Genomic DNA, 26,626 nt, shown 5'->3' on the forward strand with positions numbered 1-26,626 from the left:
TGAACCTTTGACAACAACGCTCACTTCAACCAAACCTACTACAATACTCAAAACAACGGAGCCTACCCAATCACTAACTACAATTGAACCTACCTCAACACTTATTACAACTAAACCTTCCACACCTACATTACTGACTACAACTGAAACTACCACAACAATTACTACACCTGTAACTACCACTACAACGCTCTCTTCAACTGAACCCACAACCACAACACTTACAACTGAGCTTACAACAAAAACTCTCACAACAGAACCTTCCACAACAACAACACTCACTACAACTGAACCTTTGAAAAAAACGCTCACTTAAATACTCACTACAACACAGCCTACCACATCACTAATTACAAAAGAACCTACCTCAGCATTTACTACAACTGAGCCTACCACAGCTACATCACTGACTACAACTGAACCTACCACAACACTAACTATAACTGTACCTACCACTACAATGCTCACTACAACTGAACCCACAACACAGCTTACCACAACAACTCTCACTACAACAGAACCTCCCCCTACAACAATACTTACTACAACTGAACCCACAACACTCACTACATCTGAACCTCTCAAAACAATGCTTACAACTGAGCCTTCCACAACACTCACTACATCTGAACCTATCACAACAACATTTACTACAAATGAACCTACCACAACAACACTTACTACGACTGAACCTCCTACAACAGCAATTCTTACAACTGAACCTACCACAACACTCAATACATCTGAACCTATCACAAAACTAACTCCAACTGAACTTACAATGTCTCTAAGTACCACTGAAACAACCACATCACTAACTACAACTGAACCTACCACAACACTTACTACAACTGTACCTACCACCACAATACTTGAATCTACCACGACAATCACTAAAACAGAACTTCCCAGTACAACAACACTCACTACAACTGAACCTTTCACAACAATGCTCACTACAACTGAACCTACTACAATACTCACTGCAACTGAGCCTACCACATTACTAATTACAACTGAACCTACCTCAACACTTACTACAACTGAACCTACCACAGCTACATTATTGACTACAACAGAACCTACCACAACACTCACTATATTAGAACTTACCACAACACTAACAAAAGCTCAACTTTCCACAACAATTCTAGTTACAACTGCACCTACCACAATGCTCACTACAACTGAACCTACCATTACAATATTGACTTCAGCAGAACCTCCCACAACAACACTCACTACAACTGAACCTTCCACAACAATGCTCACGTCAGCTGAACCTACAATACTCACTATAACTGAGCCTACCACATCACTAATTGCAAATGAACCTACCTCAATACTTACTACAAGTGAACCTATCACAACTACATTACTGACTACAACTGAGGCTTCCACAACACTAACTACAACTGTACCTGCCACTACAATGCTCACTACAACTGAACCCACAATAACACTCACTATAGCTGAACCTCCTACAACAATGCTTACTACAAATGAATCTACCACAACAGCACTTACTACAACTGAACCTACCACAACAATGCTTACAACTGAACCTACCACAACACTCACTACATCTGAATCTATCACAACACTAACTAACACTGAACCGACTACATCAATTACTACAACTGAACCTACCATAACACTTACTACAACTGCACAAACCACTACAATACTCACTACAAATGAATCTACCACAGCACTGACTAGAGCAGAACCTCCCACAACAACAATGCTCACTACAACTGAAACTTTCACAACAATGCTCACTTCAACCAAACCTACTACAATCCTCACTACAACTAAACCTACCACATCACTAATTACAACTGAACCTACCTCAACACTTACTGCAACTGAACTTACTACAACTACATTACTGACTACAACTGAACCTACCAAAAGACTTACCACAACTGTACCTACCACTACAATGCTAACTACAACTGAACCCACAACCATACTTACTGCAACTGAGCTTACCACAACACTCACTAAAACAGAACCTCCCACAACATTGCTCACTACAACTGAACCTCCCACAATAGCAATGCTCACAAATGAACCTACCAAGGCATTCACTGCATCTGAATTTACCACAACACGAACCACAAATGAACCTACCACACAAGTAACTACATGTGAATTTACAACAGTGCATATTACAACAGCAACAACCACAATACTCTCAACTGAACCTACCACATTACTAACTACAATTCAACCTACCACAACACTTACTACAACTGCACCTACCACTTCAATCCTCACTACAACTGAACTCAGCACAACACTTACTACAACAGAACCTTCACCAACAACAACACTTACTACAACCAAACCTTCCACAACAATGCTCACTTTAACTGAACCTACTACAATGCTGACTACAAGTAAACCTGCCACATCACTAATTACAAGTGAACCTACTACAACAAAATCACTGACTACAACTGAACCTATCACAATATTAATTACAACTGTACCTACCACTACATTGCTCCCTACAACTGATTCCACCACAACAACACTTAATACGACTGAACCAACAGCAACATTTACTACTACTGAGTCTACCACAACACCATTACCTACCACTGCAATGCTCACTACAACTGAACCCAGCACCACCTCCTCAATACTTGCTACAATTGAATTTACCACAACAATTAATACAACTGAACCTCCCACAAAAATAATGCTTGTTACAACCGAACCCACCACAACAACAATGCTGTCTACCACAGAAACTATTACAACCACAGTATTAACTACAACTGAACCTACAACACTCAGTACAGGTAAACCTACCACAGTTACATCACAGACTACAACTGAAACTATTACAACAAATGAATCAACCACAACTACATTACTGACTACACCTGAGTCCACAACAACCATGCTTACTGTCATGGAACCTACCACCACAATACTGACTACAACTGAACCCACAACAGGCATATCATACCCCATGTTTTTTATACATATCTTTATGCCCTTTAAATTGTGGCACCTTATATGGACAATTTTATTTATTGTCTTCTATGTAAGTATTGACATTAGTCTGATTGACATTTCATAATGGCTTGCTGTTCTATTTATTATAGAAATCTGGACACATACAATATTTTTCCCGCACATCTTTGCTTACCAATAGTTTAGATTGGATGATAAATGTTAGTTGTGCCCTAGATGGTATCAAGGGCAACAGCTAAGGTAACTAGTTTACCAACAGTATTCTAAATACTCTACCAGTTAACATTTATCATATACTGATAGTGACATATTATGTTAACAATGTTTATTTCATTCATGTTGTGTAACAATTTGACTACTGAAATTATTTGTGTAGCATGATCTACTTGCAAAATGGGGTTAGGGAGGGGACTCATAGCTAGAGAGTGGGGGGTTCCCCCACTCATCTTCAGATTGGCTTCTGGAATCTCTTGATATTGCCCGCTAGCCATTGACAGCTGAAGTCATACCCTATGAGATTACACAAAATTATTTTTTAAAAATATTCTTTGAAATTCAGTGTCTGGATACTGTTACATACTGGTTATAGCATTCTCAGTTGTCTTTAAGTTCCTTCTCAAAATGTCCACCTAATGTGTCCAGTGCTGGTTAGAAAAAGTTGCATTAATTGTGCTGATGCTCAATGGCTCCCTGCATGATAACAAAAAGACCTGGGAAATGGGACTGAGCATGTTTTTTTTTTTTTTTTATTTGATTTATTTGATTTCAATGTGAAGTATGGTAGTGCAGGAGCGATGAAGTAGAAATATCCTGCCCTGCTGTTTAACCATTTCTTTGCTGAAATATATAAGTGACACAAGTGACACAAGGTACAAAGTTCAGCTACATGCTGCAAAGGGTTAAAGAGCTGGACACAATAATTTAAATGTAACCTTCCTGATTCTATATGATTTTAAAAGTGAATTTTCCTTTTTAATTTAAAAATTATAAATAACGATAAATAAAATAAAAAAAGAGCTGGACACAGAAAATTTCTGCTTCACCTCCCTTGCACTGATAACCTGACAACTGTTCTAAGACTTCCAGCATGTTGACAAATGTGCGGGACTCAGGGGTCTTCAAAGCAATGAAGTATCACTCTCATGTGTCCTGCTCTTTAAACCTTTCTGTGTTGCAGCATGTAAGTGGAATTTGTGTTTTATTTCTCTTACATGTGGCAGCAGAGAAATGGACAAGCAGCGGGACATTACCAGGGGTGGGCGGGAAAGTGACAAGAGAGAATTCGTACTTTAAGAAAGTTACAACACTCATAATTATATAGTTATTATACTTCATTTATATGAAACTTAAATATATATTAGTCAAGGGTCATGTAAAAATTGTCTCTGTGTGCGTTTTTCTGTAGTAGAATTGATCCCCAGTGGATTTTACTTCTCATAAAACAAATACATCATTATCTATCGTCTATCTATTTACAGACATTTTATTTAATAAATACAAAATTTGTTTAATTTCACAATATTCGATTATTCATGGATTTGTCTTGATTTAACTATTGCAGCCTCAACATCCACGGAAGCTCCAACTACATCTACAACTACAGCTACAACTGTGTCTCCCACAGCTACAATATCCACTACAACTGTAGCCCCCACAACTACAATATTCACTTCAACGGAAGCCCCCACAACTACAACATCCACTACAACTGAAGCCCCCACAACGACAATATCCACTACAACTGAAGCTCCCACAACTACAACATCCACTACAACTGAAGCCCCCACAACGACAATATCCACTACAACTGAAGCCCCCACAACTACAATATCCACTACAACTGAAGCCCCCACAACTACAACATTCACTACAACTGAAGCCCCCACAACTACAATATCCACTACAACTGAAGCCCCCACAACTACAACATCCACTACAACTGAAGCTCCCACAACGACAATATCCACTACAACTGAAGCTCCCACAACTACAACATCCACTACAACTGAAGCTCCCACCACTACAACACTAGCTACAACTGAAGCCCCCACAACCCCAATATCCACTTCAACAAAAGCTCCCACAACTACAATATCCACTACAACGGAAGCCCCCACAACTACAACATCCGCTACAACTGAAGCCCCCACAACGACAATATCCACTACAACTGAAGCTCCCACAACTACAACATCCACTACAACTGAAGCTCCCACAACTACAACATCCACTACAACTGAAGCTCCCACCACTACAACACTAGCTACAACTGAAGCCCCCACAACCCCAATACCCACTTCAACAAAAGCTCCCACAACTACAATATCCACTACAACTGAAGCCCCCACAACAACAATATCCACTACAACTGAAGCTCCCACAACTACAATATCCACTACAACTCAAGCGCCCACCACTACAACACTAACTACAACTGAAGCCCCCACAACCCCGATAACCACTTCAACTGAAGCTCCCACAACTACAATATCCACTACAATTGAAACCCCCACAACTACATTAATCACTTCAACTGAAGCCCCCACAACTACAATATCCACTTCAACTGAAGCTCCCACAACTACAATATCCACTACAACTGAAACCCCCACAACTACATTAATCACTACAACTGAAGCCCCCACAACTACAATATCCACTTCAACTGAAGCCCCCACAACTACAATATCCACTTCAACTGAAGCTCCCACCACTACAACACTAACTACAACTGAAGCCCCCACAACCCCAATATCCACTTCAACTGAAGCTCCCACAACTACAATATCCACTACAACTGAAACCCCCACAACTACATTAATCACTACAACTGAAGCCCCCACAACTACAATATCCACCTCAACTGAAGCCCCCACAACTACAATATCCACTACAATTGAAACCCCCACAACTACATTAATCACTACAACTGAAGCCCCCACAACTACAATATCCACTTCAACTGAAGCTCCCACAACTACAATATCCACTACAACTGAAACCCCCACAACCACAATACCCACTACAACTGAAACCCTCACAACTACATTATTAACTTCAACTGAAACCCTCACAACTACAATATCCACTTCAACTGATGCTCCCACAACTACATTAATCACTACAACTGAAGCTCCCACAACTACAACACTAGCTACAACTGAAGCCCCCACAACTACAATATCTACTTCAACTGAAATCCCCACAACTACATTAATCACTACAACTGAAACTCCCACAACTACAATATCCACTTTAACTGAAGCCCCCACAACTACAATATCCACTTCAACTGAAGCTCCCACAACTACCATATCTACTACAACTGAAACCCCCACAACTACATTAATCACTACAACTGAAGCCCCAACAACTACAATATCCACTTCAACTGAAGCCGCCACAACTACAATGTCCACTCCCACAACTGAAACCCCCACAACTACATTAATCACTACAACTGAAGCTCCCACATCTACAATAGCCACTACAACTGAAGCCCCCACAACTACAATATCCTCTTCAACCGAAGCCCCCACAACTACAATATCCACTTCAACTGAAGCCCCCACAACTACAATATCCACTACAACTGAAGCTCCCACAACTACAATATCCACTACAACTGAAACCCCCACAACTACATTAATCACTACAACTGAAGCTCCCACAACTACAATATCCACTACAACTGAAGCCCCCACAACTACAATATCCTCTTCAACCGAAGCTCCCACAACTACAACATCCACTACAACTGAAACCCCCACAACAACATTAATTACTACAACCGAAGCTCCCACAACAACATTAATTACTACAACTGAAGCTCCCACAACTACAATATCCACTTCAACTGAAGCCCCCACAACTACAATATCCACTACAACTGAAACCCCCACAACTACATTAATCACTACAACTGAAGCCCCAACAACTACAATATCCACTTCAACTGAAGCCCCCACAACTACAATGTCCACTCCCACAACTGAAACCCCCACAACTACATTAACCACTAAAACTGAAGCTCCCACATCTACAATAGCCACTTCAACTGAAGCCCCCACAACTACAATATCCACTACAACTGAAGCTCCCACAACTACAATATCCACTACAACTGAAACCCTCACAACTACATTAATCACTACAACTGAAGCTCCCACAACTACAATATCCACTTCAACCGAAGCCCCCACAACTACAATATCCTCTTCAACCGAAGCTCCCACAACTACAATATCCACTACAACTGAAACCCCCACAACTACATTAATCACTACAACTGAAGCTCCCACAACTACAATATCCACTTCAACTGAAGCTCCCACAACTACAATATCCACTACAACTGAAGCCCCCACAACTACAATATCCTCTTCAACCGAAGCTCCCACAACTACAATATCCACTACAACTGAAACCCCCACAACTACATTAATCACTACAACTGAAGCTCCCACATCTACAATAGCCACTTCAACTGAAGCCCCCACAACTACAATATCCACTACAACTGAAGCTCCCACAACTACAATATCCACTACAACTGAAACCCCCACAACTACATTAATCACTACAACTGAAGCTCCCACAACTACAATATCCACTTCAACCGAAGCCCCCACAAATACAATTTCCACTTCAAATGAAGCTCCCACAACTACAATATCCACTACAACTGAAGCCCCCACAACTACAATATCCTCTTCAACCGAAGCTCCCACAACTACAATATCCACTACAACTGAAACCCCCACAACTACATTAATCACTACAACTGAAGCTCCCACAACTACAATATCCACTTCATCTGATGCTCCCACAACTACAATATCCACTACAACTGAAGCCCCCACAACTACAATATCCTCTTCAACCGAAGCTCCCACAACTACAATATCCACTACAACTGAAACCCCCACAACAACATTAATTACTACAACTGAAGCTCCCACAACTACAATATCCACTTCAACTGAAGCCCCCACAACTACAATATCCACTATAACTGAAACCCCCACAACTACATTAATCACTACAACTGAAGCTCCCACAACTACAATATCCACTACAACTGAAACCCCCACAACTACATTAATCACTACAACTGAAGCCCCAACAACTACAATATCCACTTCAACTGAAGCCCCCACAACTACAATGTCCACTCCCACAACTGAAACCCCCACAACTACATTAACCACTACAACTGAAGCTCCCACATCCACAATAGCCACTTCAACTGAAGCCCCCACAACTACAATATCCACTACAACTGAAGCTCCCACAACTACAATATCCACTACAACTGAAACCCCCACAACTACATTAATCACTACAACTGAAGCTCCCACAACTACAATATCCACTTCAACCGAAGCCCCCACAACTACAATATCCTCTTCAACCGAAGCTCCCACAACTACAATATCCACTACAACTGAAACCCCCACAACTACATTAATCACTACAACTGAAGCTCCCACAACTACAATATCCACTTCAACTGAAGCTCCCACAACTACAATATCCACTACAACTGAAGCCCCCACAACTACAATATCCTCTTCAACCGAAGCTCCCACAACTACAATATCCACTATAACTGAAACCCCCACAACTACATTAATCACTACAACTGAAGCTCCCACAACTACAATATCCACTTCAACTGAAGCTCCCACAACTACAATATCCACTACAACTGAAACCCCCACAACTACATTAATCACCACAACTGAAACCCCCACAACTACATTAATCACTACAACGGAGGCCTTCACCACTACAATACTAACTTCAACTGAAGCTCCCACAACTACAATAACCACTACAACTGAAACCCCCACAACTACATTAATCCCTACAAGTGAAGCTCCCACAACTACAATACCCACTACGACTGAAGCCCCCACAACTACAATATCCACTTCAACTGAACCTCCGACTACTTCAACACTCACTTCTACTGAACCTCCCAAAACTACAATAAGCAATACAACAGAAGCTCCTACAACCACAAAACCCACTACCACTGAAGCCCCCACAACTTCAATATTGACTACAAGTAAAGCTCCTACAACAATAATACTCACTACAACTGAAGTCCCCACAATTACAATACTCACTACAACTGAAGCCTCCACAACTACAATACTCACAAGTGAATCTCCTACAACTGAAGCCACCACAACTACAATACTCACTACAACTGAATCTTCCACAACTACAATACCTACTACAACGGAAGCCTCCACAACTACAATACTTAGTACAACTGAAGCTCCCACAACTACAACACCCACTACAATTGAAGCTCAAACAACTACAACACTCACTACATCTGGGTCACCCATAACTACAATACTCATCACAACTGAACCTACAACTACTACAGAATCAACTCCACCTACAACTGAGACCATCACTACAACTGCACCGATAACTGTAGCAAGTACAACTACTGCAGCAACAAGTTTTCCTGTAGCTACTACAACTACTGCAACAAGCACAGTTATTTCTACAGAAAATGTAAATGTTGGACCACTTACCGAAACTGTTGCCCAACTTATTTCTACTACTGAAACAACTGCAGAAGTAACTACAACTTCTCCTAAAACAACTAATATGCCTACCAGTACAACTGAGCCTATAACTACTACAGAAATAACAACTACAACTGCTCCTACAACAACTACTGGAGCCACCACCACCACACCTACTGCAGAGACAACTGCACCTGCATCTTCTGCACCCACTACAACAGCACCTACAAGTACTGTGGCCAGTACTACAACTGAACCTACAAATACTGCAACCACTACAACTGCACCTTCAACAACTACTGTAGCCATTACTACAACTGAACCTACAACAACAAAAGAAACTACTACATTTGTTCCTACAGTAACTACTGTAGCCACCAGTCCAACAGAACCTACAACTCCTGCAGAAACAACAGCACCTACAACAACTGAAGCAACTACTACAACTGCACCTACAACTACTGCAGAGACAACTGTTCCTACATCTACTGCAACCACTATAACAGCACCTACAAGTACAGTGTCCATTAATAAAAGTGAACCTACAACTACTGCAGAAACAACAGCACCTACAACAACTGAAGCAACTACAACTGCTGAAGCAACCACTTCTTCCATAGCTACTACAATGTCTACAGCATTTACTACAACTGTATCTTCTTTATCTACATCAGCAGTTACTGGAAACACTGCTGTTACTACAAGTAATTCCAATGCAGGCCCGCTTACACAACCAGACTTCACTCTTATTCTTCCAAATGATACAGCAACTACAACATCTGTTGCCAGTGAAGCTGTCAATGGCCCTACTACTTCATCTACAGCAGCAGTTACTGGTGGCACTGCTGTTACTACAAGTAATTCCAATGTTGGCCCACTTACACAACCAGACTTCACTCTTATTCTTCCTAATGATACAGCAACTACAGTATCTGCTACAACTGAAGCAGTTACCGACGCTACAACGTTATCTACAGCCGCAGTTACTGGAAAAACCGCTGTTACTACAAGTAATTTCAATGTAGGCCCACTTACACAACCAGACTTCACTCTTATTCTTCCAAATGATACAGCAACTACAGTATCTGTTACCACTGAAGCAGTCACCGGTCCTACTACTTTATCTACAGCCGCAGTTACTGGCGACACCGCTGTTACTACAAGTAATTCCAATGTTGGCCCACTTACACAACCAGGCTTCACTCTCATTCTTCCAAATGATACAGCAACTACAGTATCTGTTACCACTGAAGCAGCCACTGGTCCAACTACTTTATCTACAGCCGCAGTTACTGGCGACACCGCTGTTACTACAAGTAATTCCAATGTTGGCCCACTTACACAACCAGGCTTCACTCTCATTCTTCCAAATGATACAGCAACTACAGTATCTGTTACCACTGAAACAGTCACTGGCCCTACAAATTTATCTACAGCCGCCGTTACTGGCGACACCGCTATTACTACAAGTAATTCCAATGTAGGTCCACTTACACAACCAGACTTCACTCTTATTCTTCCAAATGATACAGCAACTACAGTATCTGTTACCACTGAAGCAGTCACCGGCCCTACAACTTTATCTACAGCCGCAGTTACTGGTGACACCACTGTTACTTCAAGTAATTCCAATGTTGGACCACTTACACAACCAGGCTTTACTCTAATTCTTCCAAATGATACAACAACTACAGTATCTGTTACCACTGAAGAAGTAACCGGTCCTACTACTTTGTCCACAGCAGCAGTTACTGGAAACACTGCTGTTACTACAAGTAATTCCAATGTTGGACCACTTACACAACCAGGCTTCACTCTTATTCTTCCAAATGATACAGCAACTACAGTATCTGTTACCACTGAAGCAGTCACCGGCCCTACAACTTTATCTACAGCCGTAGTTACTGGTGACACCGCTGTTACTTCAAGTAATTCCAATGTTGGCCCACTTACACAACCAAGCTTCACTCTTATTCTTCCAAATGATACAGCAACTACAGTATCTGCTACAACTGAAGCAGTCACCGGTCCTACTACTTTATCTACAGCCGCAGTTACTGGCGACACCGCTGTTACTACAAGTAATTCCAATGCAGGCCCGCTTACACAACCAGGCTTCACTCTCATTCTTCCAAATGATACAGCAACTACAGTATCTGTTACCACTGAAGCTGTCAATGGCCCTACTACTTTATCTACAGCCGCAGTTACTGGCGACACCGCTGTTACTACAAGTAATTCCAATGTTGGCCCACTTACACAACCAGGCTTCACTCTTATTCTTCCTAATGATACAGCAACTACAGTATCTGCTACAACTGAAGCAGTTACCGACGCTACAACGTTATCTACAGCCGCAGTTACTGGAAAAACCGCTGTTACTACAAGTAATTTCAATGTAGGCCCACTTACACAACCAGACTTCACTCTTATTCTTCCAAATGATACAGCAACTACAGTATCTGTTACCACTGAAGCAGTCACCGGTCCTACTACTTTATCTACAGCCGCAGTTACTGGCGACACCGCTGTTACTACAAGTAATTCAAATGTTGGCCCACTTACACAACCAGGCTTCACTCTCATTCTTCCAAATGATACAGCAACTACAGTATCTGTTACCACTGAAGCAGTCACCGGTCCTACTACTTTATCTACAGCCGCAGTTACTGGCGACACCGCTGTTACTACAAGTAATTCCAATGTTGGCCCACTTACACAACCAGGCTTCACTCTCATTCTTCCAAATGATACAGCAACTACAGTATCTGTTACCACTGAAACAGTCACTGGCCCTACAAATTTATCTACAGCCGCCGTTACTGGCGACACCGCTATTACTACAAGTAATTCCAATGTAGGTCCACTTACACAACCAGACTTCACTCTTATTCTTCCAAATGATACAGCAACTACAGTATCTGTTACCACTGAAGCAGTCACCGGCCCTACAACTTTATCTACAGCCGCAGTTACTGGTGACACCACTGTTACTTCAAGTAATTCCAATGTTGGACCACTTACACAACCAGGCTTTACTCTAATTCTTCCAAATGATACAACAACTACAGTATCTGTTACCACTGAAGAAGTAACCGGTCCTACTACTTTGTCCACAGCAGCAGTTACTGGAAACACTGCTGTTACTACAAGTAATTCCAATGTTGGACCACTTACACAACCAGGCTTTACTCTAATTCTTCCAAATGATACAACAACTACAGTATCTGTTACCACTGAAGAAGTCACCGGTCCTACTACTTTGTCCACAGCAGCAGTTACTGGAAACACTGCTGTTACTACAAGTAATTCCAATGTTGGACCACTTACACAACCAGGCTTCACTCTTATTCTTCCAAATGATACAACAACTACAGTATCTGTTGCCAGTGAAGCTGTCAATGGCCCTACTACTTCATCTACAGCCTCAGTTACTGGAAACACCGCTGTTACTACAAGTAATTCCAATGTAGGCCCGCTTACACAACCAGGCTTCACTCTTATTCTTCCAAATGATACAGCAACTACAGTATCTGTTACCACTGAAGCAGCCACCGGTCCTACTACTTTATCTACAGCCGCAGTTACTGGCGACACCGCTGTTACTACAAGTAATTCCAATGCTGGCCCACTTACACAACCAGACTTCACTCTTATTCTTCCAAATGATACAGCAACTACAGTATCTGCTACAACTGAAGCAGTCACCGGTCCTACTACTCTATCTACAGCCGCAGTTACTGGCGACACCGCTGTTACTACAAGTAATTCCAATGCAGGCCCGCTTACACAACCAGGCTTCACTCTTATTCTTCCAAATGATACAGCAACTACAGTATCTGTTACCACTGAAGCAGTCACCGGCCCTACAACTTTATCTACAGCCGTAGTTACTGGTGACACCGCTGTTACTACAAGTAATTCCAATGCAGGCCCGCTTACACAACCAGGCTTCACTCTTATTCTTCCAAATGATACAGCAACTACAGTATCTGCTACAACTGAAGCAGTCACCGGTCCTACTACTCTATCTACAGCCGCAGTTACTGGCGACACCGCTGTTACTACAAGTAATTCCAATGCAGGCCCGCTTACACAACCAGGCTTCACTCTTATTCTTCCAAATGATACAGCAACTACAGTATCTGCTACAACTGAAGCAGTCACCGGTCCTACTACTTTATCTACAGCCGCAGTTACTGGCGACACCGCTGTTACTACAAGTAATTCCAATGTTGGCCCACTTACACAACCAGGCTTCACTCTTATTCTTCCAAATGATACAGCAACTACAGTATCTGTTACCACTGAAGCAGTCACCGGCCCTACAACTTTATCTACAGCCGTAGTTACTGGTGGCACTGCTGTTACTACAAGTAATTCTAATGTTGGCCCACTTACACAACCAGGCTTCACTCTTATTCTTCCAAATGATACAGCAACTACAGTAGCTGTTACCACTGAAGCAGTCACCGGCCCTACAACTTTATCTACAGCCGCAGTTACTGGCGACACCGCTGTTACTACAAGTAATTCCAATGCAGGCCCACTTACACAACCAGGCTTCACTCTTATTCTTCCAAATGGTACTACTGTAAATGTTGGTGCTCAAACTCAAACAGCAGGAACCCTTTCGCTTACAACAACTACTACTTCTACTCCAACAACACAACACGATTATTTCCCACAGGTTAACATTGCTGCCATGGAACAGTTTGATGAAGACCGTAAGTACAAATTTCAAATTAAGAGAATTTTTATGAATGCTAATGAAAAACTTTTTGTGTATGTATTTTCCAAAAATGTTCTAACTTAAAAAAAAATATATACATATATATTGAAGAATATTTGTCCTTTGAGAAACATTTTATAGTTTTATACTATAGTACCACAATTTTATAGTCTTTTCCTTTACTTGTTTTAAGATCCAGTTCAGTTAAGGTTTCACTATAAAAAAAATAAAATCAGCACTGTAGTTAGGCGACCACTAGAGGTCTATGGGTCCTTTTACACAGAAAGATTATTCTGCAATTTGAGCGATAATTTTTCCACGTGTATGCAGTCAACGATCAAACGACTAACGAAAATTTATATGTCGATGGCATTTTTTGAGTTGACTATAAAATCATCTTTGCGCATCACTCACTTATTATTACGATAATGTATACAAACAATCGTAATCACCTAATTAAGGCCTAACATTCCATGTATTATGGTGAACAATTTCAGGTTGTTCAAAACAGCACTTGTTTACAATCGTTAATTGGAGGACCCTATTGAAACCAATGCTTCAACCAGGCTTCCTGTAGTTTCTGATTTTGCTGTCATCAAAAATTTGGGGGCACCAATGGAAACTTGGCAGACCCTATTATAAATAAATGAGAACCATCAAGATTTCTCATTATAGATTCCTAAATAAAAGCTAAGTTTTTAACACAAGCTTAACTGGTTCCAGACCCCCAAATGTTTTAAACATTAGGGTTATCCACTTTTAGAACCTTCTGCCGTAAATTTCGATCCCTTAATGACAAAGGCACGAAAGTTGTGCCTGTGTCATCCGTGGCGAGTCCTGGCTGTCAGTGATAGCTGCGCTCCGGTGCTGAGAGTCAACCCAATAGATACGGTGGTCAGCATGGAGGCCGGCGGGGAACGGAGGGAGGGAAGGCCGGCTTCTAACAGCGTCAGGGGACAGAGGAGAGGGGGCAGAGCTACAGACTTCAGCTTATGGGATCATTATGATACCATAAGCTGAAGTCCAAAAACCACCTGGTCATTGATGTATCAAGGTCCCTTGGTTGTGAAAGGGTTAAAAGAATACAAGATGCAGGGGCTAAATGCAGGAAGGAGATCTTTGTTCCATGTTGCTATTAGCCTCCCGTTTCAACTCAAAAACTATAAAATACAGAATATTTTAGACAAACAAAATGTATAATTCAACTTTACAAGGTATACCATTACTTAAAATAAGCAAAATTTTTTTAATTTTTTTTTTAAGTTAAGTTTGCCCTGTTATAATGACTTGACACAATAAATATGCAAGTGAGAAAAAAAAATTATAGCCATAACAATAGTTGTATACAGTTCCTTGGGGGTATATGTACCCTAATAAGGGGCTGTGTGGTCTAATGTAGACCATGTATTGCTGGTTACGAAAAAATTAGGTCAGTGAGGCCAACACTACGACACAGCCCAATATTTCATCTCATTGTGAACGTTAACATCAGAAATTCCTGAATTTCTAAAGTCTTTTTTATCTGTATAACTTAAATCTTATCTTTTCCATCAGTATTTGGAGAATTCTATGACACACAATGCGTTTATACCATGATGATCTCTCATTGTTTGGAAGCAATGTTAATAACTGGCACATCCATATTAATTATATAGATTATTCTTTATTACAGTGCCATTCTGGGGCATCATCCTAATTGCACTGGCGGTCATACTGGCATTTGCTATGTTAATAGGGTTTCTTTGCGGGGTAAGTAGCTGTTTTTTTTATACACTCTACCTTTGTGTTTCACACAAGATGGCCCAAATCTCTATCATGTTGTGAGTTAAGATCATTAGACCCAAAGTCAGACTGAGATTTGCAGCCATAATACAGTCACAAAAATGCACCCGTATTATCAGCCTCCAGGTGACATTGTGTTATAATAATGTAAGGCCACCTAATGGCTCTAGAGCAAAAACAAGGATTGAGATTTATCAAATACTCTTATAGTAAGAATCTCTGTTGTAGCCCATAGCGACCAATCACAGCTCAGCTTTCAAATATTGATATGTCCTGGTAAAATGAAAGTTGAGCTGTGATTGGCTGCTATAGGCAACACAGGACATTACTACTGTAAGGGTCAGTTCACACTGAGCAAAAATGGCGGACTTACCACCATCTCAATCTCAATTCTTTGAGCAGAGAGAAGAGGAAGTGGAAGCGCACGCGTCCTCCCATTTGGACACTGAGTCCGGCGAGAGTCCGCGATGGAGAGATCCACCGTGGAATTCTGCCATTCTTGCTCAGTGTGAACTGGACCTTAGACTGGCCCAAAGTCAACTTGATCAGTTGGCACAGTGGGCCCACACCCACTGGTTGTTAGCTTTGTATTACTGTCAACGGATGTAGGAATAGGAATCTGGGTCAGCAGTCTTCCAATTTAGTGGATTTTAATGTATTTTATAATAGTTCTCAATTGAAATAACAGCTTTTATTGTGTCTTTTTGATGGTGATGCCAACACGTGTTGGAAAATGGTGGCTGTGGTCCTCTGACAAAAAATAGAATTTTCTGTCATGTATAATGAACCTAATCTGCAGCCCTGTTACTTGAAACCCGATAACCCAGTAAGCCGTATATAACATCATTAATGCCCATTTCTCCTCTATACAGATAAGAGCCTGTTTACTAATGTCAAGGTGTTGCAAAAAGCCCCAAGCCCAGGCCTGCTATCAGGCCTATCCAGGCTACAACACGCACTATGGATGTTGGAATTGTACTGAACCAAGTCATGACCCAGAATGTGGAGCTCCGGTAGAGTGTATTCCGAGGCCGACTATTAGTGACAAATTCTGCTCCAGGCCTCAGTGTGGTGAGAACCTCAACTGATTGGTCTAAACGGGACTTGGCACTTGTTGCAATCATCAATACCGGATAGAAAGCGGGGGCACTGAGAAGGTCATTGTGGACTGTCAAAATAAAAATGAAGGCCCCCTTGGCTTAGCAGGTGAGCTTAAGGCTGATATTATCCTGATTTTGAGTTTCCATTGACGGCCATGAAGAAAAAAGTTTCCACAATTAAAGAATTTAAAGGTCTATCTAAAGGATCAGGTTAAGTGGTTTATTCAGTCTTACAAGCTTACTTTTCAAATTCAACCCATTCTAATCTACATTTTGCACCCGATCTATCCTCCTTTCACTGGAGAGACCAAGAAGATAACAGTTATTGGTGGAGGTACCCAAAATCAAAAATTTAACCCGATGTTCTACAGCCCATTGTAACCAGTTTATACTTACTAGGCTGGAGCCTACCCACCTTTGGTCCTGAACATGTTTACAATTATTTGGCATATTGCAATATCTCATACCAAGCACACTGTACAAGGCTAGAGCAAAGTGTAATAAATTACAAACATGTAGCAAAACAACAGCGCCACCCAGGTTGAATGTGGTATTGCAGCTCAGCACTGTTCACTTAAGCTGCAATGCTGGTGATAACCCAGGAGCAAGAGTGGCGATGTTGATTAAAAAAAAAAAAATGTATAAAAGACATCTTCTCGCAACCTTTTTGTATGTGATTGATTTCAAATACACGTGTATAAATATTTATGTGTATTGCTTTTTTATGAGATTATTATACTGTACTGATTCATTTTTTCCTAGTAAAATATTTATTAGAATAAAGAAATACCCTTGCCCTGAATCCGGCATTTTTTTTCAACTTTGCAACTCATCATTAACCTTCTCTTAATGGTCAGTGGATATCTGTATTCACGCTCAGTCACCAAAGACTCTGGAAAAACTCGCCAAGTGCACTTGGGTGAACAAAAAACTACTCAAACCGGTGCAGACCTAAAGGGCCGTATAGTATGGTCCCATCTTAACAAGTAAATTTTTCTTGAAAGCTCCAAAACAGCTTTGGGCTTTCAATGATTCACATACCCCAACTCATAAATCATGGAAAAATGTGGTTAAAATTTTTGGTTTGATGAGTTAAATCTTTTATTGGACCTTAGTTATAATGTGTATAATAGTCCATTTACTTCCAGAGCTGCATTCATAATTCTTCAGTCTTCTGACCACAAACTTTCCAGCATCCCCTGTTTGATCACAGTCTACTCAGAGATTAATTGAAGCAAAATGAGTAAAGTTACCAAAAGTTCAACTTTTTATCATGTGTTTGGCCAGGAAAGTACCACATGGTTGCCATACTAACTTGTAAAGAGGCCCACGCTGTCGTTCATAGACCATGAAAAACTAAACTCATAGTCTACCGGGATTATGAAATTCTCAACCAAAAAACTACAGTGGGCCAAAAAAGCAACAAAAAACAAAACAAAATAAAAAAACAAAACTATATTAGAGGTTATTATTTTCACAATAAGTTGATTAAATTTGAATAGGCAAGCTTCTTGGTTGGACTTGATGGACTGCACTACTATTGAAAGAACCCACGTGTCACCAACTCCTCCTTTTTCTAGACCCCAAACTTCTTGGATTTAAGTCATGAACTGTTGATTTACCTTGTTTCTATGTTTCTAACATCAATACGTTAACCCTTGAAATCACTTGTGGCACAGAGCACTGCCATTTGCACCAGTTTATACACTCAGATGTTGTTTCTATTTATTACATGTACCATATTGTAAATACGTAAGTTGGCACCTCTAGATGTCCCCTACTTCTATTACAGATGATTCCTATTTTATATTTGTATGCAGGAGTTTATAGCTTTATTATCACAGCTTTTATTGTTATTTATGATTAAAAGAAATCACCAAGCTTTCTGTAAACTATATTTCGACTCAATTCTTTTTCTCGTTAAAATCTATTCTAATTGAAGATGAAGACGTAAGGAGTCATGGTTACCTTGAGTAGATAGTTACATCTGGGGAGTAGCTCATTGACTTATGATATAATATACCCATTACTTTAGATCATTTATGGGTCAGCATTCCAGACTCAATCAATGCACACCCCACTCAGACAACCGACAAGTTATTGCTACTACTCGGCGGCATATTGTCCGGACATGTTGACTTAAAAACTTCACTTCAAACTTGAAGAATCAGGTGTGTCTCCATTTGCATTGTCCCACCTTCTCGTTATGATACACTTACGGGACGTTTTTTTTTCAGGGTCCTTACACGAAAGACCTAGTGAATAACTAAAGAAGGATCAGTGGTCAAAATTTATTTCTATGTATTTTCTTGTTGATGGACAAAATAAAAGGTGACCATGGAAGACCACCATGTTTTTATATGTAGCAAATCTTAAATTCTAAGAACTTCTTAGAACTTTGGGAGTGGGACAAGAGTGGTGGAAAGAGTCCACTCCCCTCACTTGATGGCTTCAGTCCTTGCTTGAGGAGGCTCCTCTATTGTTACAAGTTAGTGGGATGAAATTAAACTTCTAAGACTCAGATTGATAAAAGCTTTTGATATGTCTCTCTGACATAAATTTTAAAGACGGGTACTCTTTATTAAAGGCGTTGGGGAGCTCCGTTAGTGATGGGAGCAAGACTGTCTATGCCAGCTGTGAAGAGGAAAGAACCACAGAAAGAGATGAGGAAACCTGCCGAAAGTTTGGGTTTGCACATTCCCTAAGGACCGGCATTTGAATCCTGCTGGCCGGAGAAGGTGGATGATTTCCAGAGACTGCCTGGAAAATTTAGATACAACCTAAAGTATCCATGTTTTCCAGGAAGTCGGGCTACATCCACCTTCTCCAGGCAGCAGGATTCAAATGCCGGTCCTTCGGAATTTTGCAAATCCAAACTTTCGTCAGGTTCAGCGACTTCTCATTTGCGATTAACTCTATAGTCATGTATTCCCTGAAATAACATATACTTAAAATGATTAAGGTGTCGCTGTCGTTTTGAAAAACTTTTGACATGTCAAAAGTTTTGATCGGTCCAGGTCTGAGTGTTCAGACCTGTGCCGATCAGGAGAACGAGCGGGAGAGGATGCGCTGCAGCACGGTCCGCTCCCGCTCTGTGTTAGAAAAAAGTTTCTGGCTCATAATGTAAGTCTATGGAGCCTGAATTTGTTGTCTTACACAGAGCCTGGAGAGGACGTACTGCAGAGTGGTCTTCTCCCCATTCGTTTTCCCGATCAGTACAGGTCTAAAAACTTATCAAAACTTTTGACCTATCTCTATGACATGTAAAAGTTTTTTTTCCACACAACAGTGACACTTGAATGTTTTTGTGGTGACAAAGTCCGCAGACATCCACCAGAAGCATTTTTTCTTAGAGAGACACCAGATAGATAACCTACTTATCCATTACACGTAACTATAAGGGTTTTTTATCCTCTATAAAAGCTCTGTACGTATGGGTACATGTGCAGGAAAGGACATTTTGGAAAAATCCTGTTTACGTATACAAACACACCACCGTCTTTACATTTTTAATATATCATTATAATATTAATTTCATTCACTTCCCATAGGTATTTTTCTAGGAATCCAACCTAATTTATCAAATTCTCTTCATTTGCACATAATGTAATTACATTAAGAGAAAACACCCCGGGGTGAAGATCCTATCTCAGGTATGGTAATCAGAGCTGTGCATGTAGTCAGTGCATGATTATACTGTATATATTATTATTATATACCTATGACACATCATTATATTCATGGTTCTAGTAGATTTGTCACATTTATGGCTACAGATGGCAGAACCCCCCCCCCCCCCTCCTAAACAACAAGGGAATATGGGTACTTGCTCCATAAGAGCATGACATACATATATCTCACTATATACAGTGTATAAAGTGGTGAGTCCACCTTATCTAATGCTCCCTAGTAGCCATACAGGTTTCATGGTTTATATTAAAACTATATCGGCAAACTAATTTTAAAAATATTTTGAATTTAGGTATTTTTGACTGGAAAATTAGTTAGCCAATATAGTTTTAATGATAAAGTAAAACCTGTACAGCTGCAGGGGAGCAGTAGATAAGGGGGGGGGGGCTCTCTGCCTTGTATATAGGGACTGACCTAATAAAAAATGTGGTCCAGGAGAGAAAGAAGCGCTGCACCTCACACCTATGGCTGACACTAGTGCCTCTCGGCTGCATATAAAAATACATCAGAAGTTTGTGTGTAAATTGATCAAGCCATACTGCCCCATGTACCAATGTGCAGGTCTCTCATACACATGGGTCCCTACACTAAGTCCACACTGTGTCGGTCAGTGACCACCACCCCCGCTAGGCGTGCACAGGCAGGGAAGGGAGGCCATGGAACGGCCCTGCAACTCCCATGTCACAGGACCAGACCCAAAAAGGCCCCCCAAAAAACACCCAGCAGGCACCACTGGCGGAGGAGGCTGCCCCCAAACAGCACAAGTCTGGATAAGGTATTACACTCACCATAGCTGCTGCAGACAGAATGGGAAAGACAGGAGGGATTAAAATATGTGCACTCAGGTGTCTCCTGCTAATTGGGGTCATGTGGGTCTTGCCAGGAGGAGTGCAAAAACACTTAGAAAAGAAATAAATAAATACGGTCCAGGAGAGAAAGAACCGATGGTGCCGGCTGGGTGTTTTTTTTGTGTCTAGTCCTGTGACATGGGGGTTGCATTGTCGTTCCATGGCCTCCCTTCCCTGCCTGGGCACGCCTGGTGGGGGTGGTGGTCACTGACCGACACAGTGTGGACTTAGTGTAGGCACCCATGTGTATCAGAGACCTGCCCGTTGGTACATGGGGCAGTGTGGCTTGATCAATTTACACACAAACTTCTGATGTATTTTTATATGCAGCCGAGAGGCATTAGTGTCAGCCATAGGTGTGAGGTGCAGCGCTTCTTTCTCTCCTGGACTCTAATAAAAAAATGTATTCGCCCATAGACACTGTTGGTGTTAAAGAGGTATGGGATGGGGGTGATGCTGTATGTCATGCTCTTAGGGGAGCAAGTACCCATATTCTCTTGCCGTGCGGGGGGGCCTCTACCATCTGTAAACAGAATGTGACAAATTTATTAGAAACATGAATATAGTGATGTGTTTTATATATATAATAATACATATAATCATGCACTGACTACACTCACAGCTCTGATTACCATAACTGGGATAGGATCTTCACGCCGGGGTGTTTTGTCTTAATGTAATTAAATTATGTGCAAAGAACTATATATATATATATATATATATATATATATATATATATATATATATATATACACTGTATATATATATATATATATATATATATATACACACTGTATATATTAGTAACAGTCTGCCATAGGAGAAGATGCCACCTTTGCCAAAAGCCAGTTTGAAAAATCTCTTTCCACCCTTCAAATGGTCATTACTTAAGGAAATTTAAAGGGGTTTTCCAATGATAAAACCTGTTTTAGCCGTCTAGTAAATGAACATATAAATATCTATAATCTCAAGTAAATATTATATTTCTCTTAATTTAAATATTTTCCAAAAGATCTGCCTATATTTGCTGTTCTATATTTCGTACACGACATTTATATGATAACCTGGTAGACTTGGTAAATAATGTTCTCCGATCACATATTGCCATATAGAGCTTATTCTATAATCATCACCTATAATTAGTTTATTCTGTTTATTATTATTTGATTGTTTCTCCTTTAACCGCTTAATAACCACCATTTAGTGTTTTTATGATAGCAGATTAGACGGCTTCTTCTCATGCGTCACCTTTTTACGACAGAACTTTAAAAACATTTTGCAGTGCTATGCATTGTTCAGTCCCATCGCCTGAGCTGCTAGAGTTTTTTTTACCCCTTAGATGCCTCAGTCAATAGCACTTGGGAAACATTACAAAACGTTATTAGAGTTAACAATGCATGTTTCTCTCTGCATTGATAGATCTTGTTTCCACTTGGTCGGACAATATCTTTAAAGTGACACTTTCCCCCCTTTTTTGCATTATGACTTCTCTACCCCCAGCCAATTCGGACTCATTTATCAAATATGCGCACTGGCTTGATAAATTTGCACACAGCATTTTTTGTATTTTTTGACATGTATTCGCCCAGTCCGTGCATGATAAATAAGGTGCAAATTCTGGATTATAAAAAAAAAAATTGCATCTAATAATTATTTGCACATTGAATGCTGGTTTATAAATACCACTTAGACCAAAAAATGGGCCCAACCAACACTTATTCACCGAAAAATAGGTGCAAAGCCCTTGATAATTGTGCAATATAACATTACATAAACATAATTTTACATAAATCATGTTGTGGAACCAGTGTAACTAAATAAACTGTGTAGATTGAGGCTTCTAATTCTATGACCATATCAGGGAAACAGGAAGTAGCTAGCTTCTTCTCCTTTGATTTAAAGGGGCTTATCCAATGCTATAAAAACATGGCCACTTTTTTTTTCATAGACAGCACTGCTCTTGTCTCCAGTTTGGGTGCAGGTTTTGCTGCTCAGTTCCATTGAAGTGAATAGAGCTTAATTGCAAACCACACCTGACCTGGAGACAAAAGTGGAGCTGTCTCTGGAAGAAAGTGGCCATGTTTTTGTAGCACTGGATAACCCCTTTAACTCAAACCATTATAGCTGGCAGCCAGGACATAAATAAGACATAAAGGGAGATGTTCTTTATATTGGGTATAGCCTGGATATTTAGGTCTTTTATAGGGGAACTACAGTAATTAATATGACAAAGGACATGTCAAAGGTTGAGTCAGGACCTTGTTTGCATGTGCACAAGATGTGTCTGTGTGATTCACATAGTTATCTTTTTGATCCCCCTCCAGCACGGCAGCCAGCCCTGAAACTCCAGTTGACTTCAATGGGAGCTTTAGCACCATGCCACACTAATAAGACGTGATATGTTACTTCTTTTCGGCTTGTTTCCCCATCTCCTACCAAAGTCAATGGGAGCGTGGTCTTGGATAGTCATTGTTTTTCATGTCTAAAACAGCATAGTGCAGTTTATACTTTATCCCATTAGGTCAAAGGGATAAAGGAGATGGAGACGTTGATAAAGTTTATGGAAGTTTGCGATAGTTGGGCAGAAAGGGGCATTACAACAACTTTATGCCAGATCCCTATTGTCTGTGAACAAGAAACCTTCACCGACTTTGGAAGGAATCTCAGCGGATGGACAAATCTCGCTCCGGTAAACTGCACCAGAACGATCCACTGTAATCAGGATAGAATATAACTAGAGATGAGCGAACCGGGTTCGGGTTCGAGTCCATCCGAACCTGAAGAATCGGCATTCGATTAGCGGTGGCTGCTGAACTTGGATAAAGCTCTAAGGTTGTCTGGAAAACATGGATACAGCCAATGACTATATCCATGATTTCCACATAGCCTTAGGGCTTTATCCAAGTTCAGCAGCCACCGCTAATCAAATGCTGAACGTTCGGGTTCGGATGGACTCGAGCATGCTCCAGGTTCGCTCATCTCCAGATATAACCAATGTACATTCTGGACTGTGTGAGAAATAAGGTCAAGATATAAAATGTTCTCTTGTTATACATAAATGTACTATGTGGATCCAACCTGTCACTCAACTTCAGATCAACATATAAAAGACCGAAATGGTGCAATGCTAGCAACAGGTAATAGTTGGGTAATAAAATTTCCCATCACTGTCAAAATGTCATTGATGCAATGTTAGATTTTTATTTGCTAAACTGGTTATTTCACAATTGTCTGCAGTCCAGGACTCGCCTAACTACTGACTACGTATTGCCTGGAGACACTCACTGTTTCTCATTTTTTATAGCACCAAGTCCGCCGGGCCGGTGCTCAGGAAAAGAACTATGACGAGCGCAGGAACCGGGCGGCGTTTCAAAAACAGTATGGCAACACCAGCATCTCTGCACCGTTTACAAAAAAAACTGCTACTTTCTGGCAAAAACAGCGCCACCCTGTTCTCAGGTTGAATGTGGTATTGCAGTTCAGCTTTATTTATTGCAACAGAGTTGCAAAACCCCAACTAAAGACAGAAGTGGTGCTGTTTCTGGAAGAAAGTTACCATGTTTTTAAAAGCCTGGATAATGGACTGAAGAAGTTTCCAAACAGAAAATTTTACTGGAAACCAGCAGGGGGCAATGTGGATGTTTCTAATTCCTAACATGGAACCTACATCCATGGAAGTGGGATGGGATGTAACTATATGCCTGCTCCAGAATTCACTATGAGTCAGGCATATATATAGGACATATGTAAAATATGCGGTAAAACTATGAGATAAAATCTTGTATCCAGACCTAGATATAGATAATCAGCAATAGAATATTCATAGGAAGCAATTACTTCTGCATTATACGGGCTGAGGCAGAAGTCAGGACACCCTTTTATTTCAGGAACGAAAGGGAAAATCTGAGTACCCCAGCGAGTAATAGACGTTGCTATCAGTGCCATACACAGTGAGAGCTTCATCCACACAGGGCACCCATAGTCCACTGTCTAGACATGGTTGGATACCCAGTGAATATACATTCACCAGCTATCTTTTGGATAAGTAATACATGCTTTTAGTGGCCTAGTTATATACTAGAGAACCCTTACCTTTTCTTTTTATGACAGCTGTTCTGTCAATCTCCTCTGGCCAAATTCATTGGCCAATCCGTGCTCATAATGTTAAAGGAGAAGTCCGTCAAATTTTTTTATTAAAGTATTGTATTGCCCCCCCAAAAGTTATACAAATCCCCAATATACACTTATTACGGGATATGCACATAAAGTGCTTTTTCCCTGCACTTACTACTGCATCAAGGCTTCACTTCCTGGATAACATGGTGATGTCACTTCCTGGATAACATGGTGATGTCACTTCCTGGATAACATGGTAATGTCACTTCCTGGATAAAATGGTGATGTCACTTCCTGGATAAACATGGTGATGTCACTTTCTGGATAACATGGTGATGTAATTTCCTAGATAACATGGTGATGTTACTTCCTGGATAACATGGTGATGTCACTTCCTGGATAACATGGTGATGTCACTTCCTAGATAACATGCTGATGTCACTTCCTGGATAACATTGTGATGCCACTTCCTGGATAAAATGGTGATGTCACTTCCTTGATAACATGGTGATGTCATGACCCGACTCCCAGAGCTGTGCGGGCTGTAGCTGCTGGAGAGGATGATGGCAGGGGGACACTGAGGGACACAGGGCACTGAAGGGACACTGCTGAGCAGCCCACGGCGCACGGCAGAGACAGGGAGCTAGTCATCTCGGCGGTTCCCCGCCCATGTCTAGTCACTGCTCTCACTAGTCACTGCTGTCAGCGCACTTGGAGGGGATGATTGACAGGCAGAGGAGTCCATTACTGGCCTCTTTCCCTGTCAATCATCCTGCCGTGTGCACTGAGAGGCAGAGTGCGGTGACTACACTTGGG

At 40.9% G+C, this 26,626-nt stretch overlaps 1 protein-coding gene across 1 annotated transcript; it reads left to right on the plus strand.

The window, feature by feature from the left end:
* Positions 1-460: 460 nt before the first annotated feature.
* On the plus strand, positions 461-19,013 carry LOC138766525 (mucin-2-like). Its single transcript, XM_069944116.1, has 4 exons — positions 461-2,972; positions 4,553-14,269; positions 15,947-16,023; positions 16,929-19,013. Exons 1-4 carry the CDS (start codon positions 461-463, stop codon positions 17,142-17,144), a joined length of 12,522 nt encoding a protein of 4,173 aa, XP_069800217.1. The 3' UTR covers positions 17,145-19,013.
* The last annotated feature ends 7,613 nt before the right edge of the window (positions 19,014-26,626 follow it).

This window comes from Dendropsophus ebraccatus, chromosome 10, assembly GCF_027789765.1.
Source record: "Dendropsophus ebraccatus isolate aDenEbr1 chromosome 10, aDenEbr1.pat, whole genome shotgun sequence".
Taxonomy (NCBI): domain Eukaryota; kingdom Metazoa; phylum Chordata; class Amphibia; order Anura; family Hylidae; genus Dendropsophus; species Dendropsophus ebraccatus.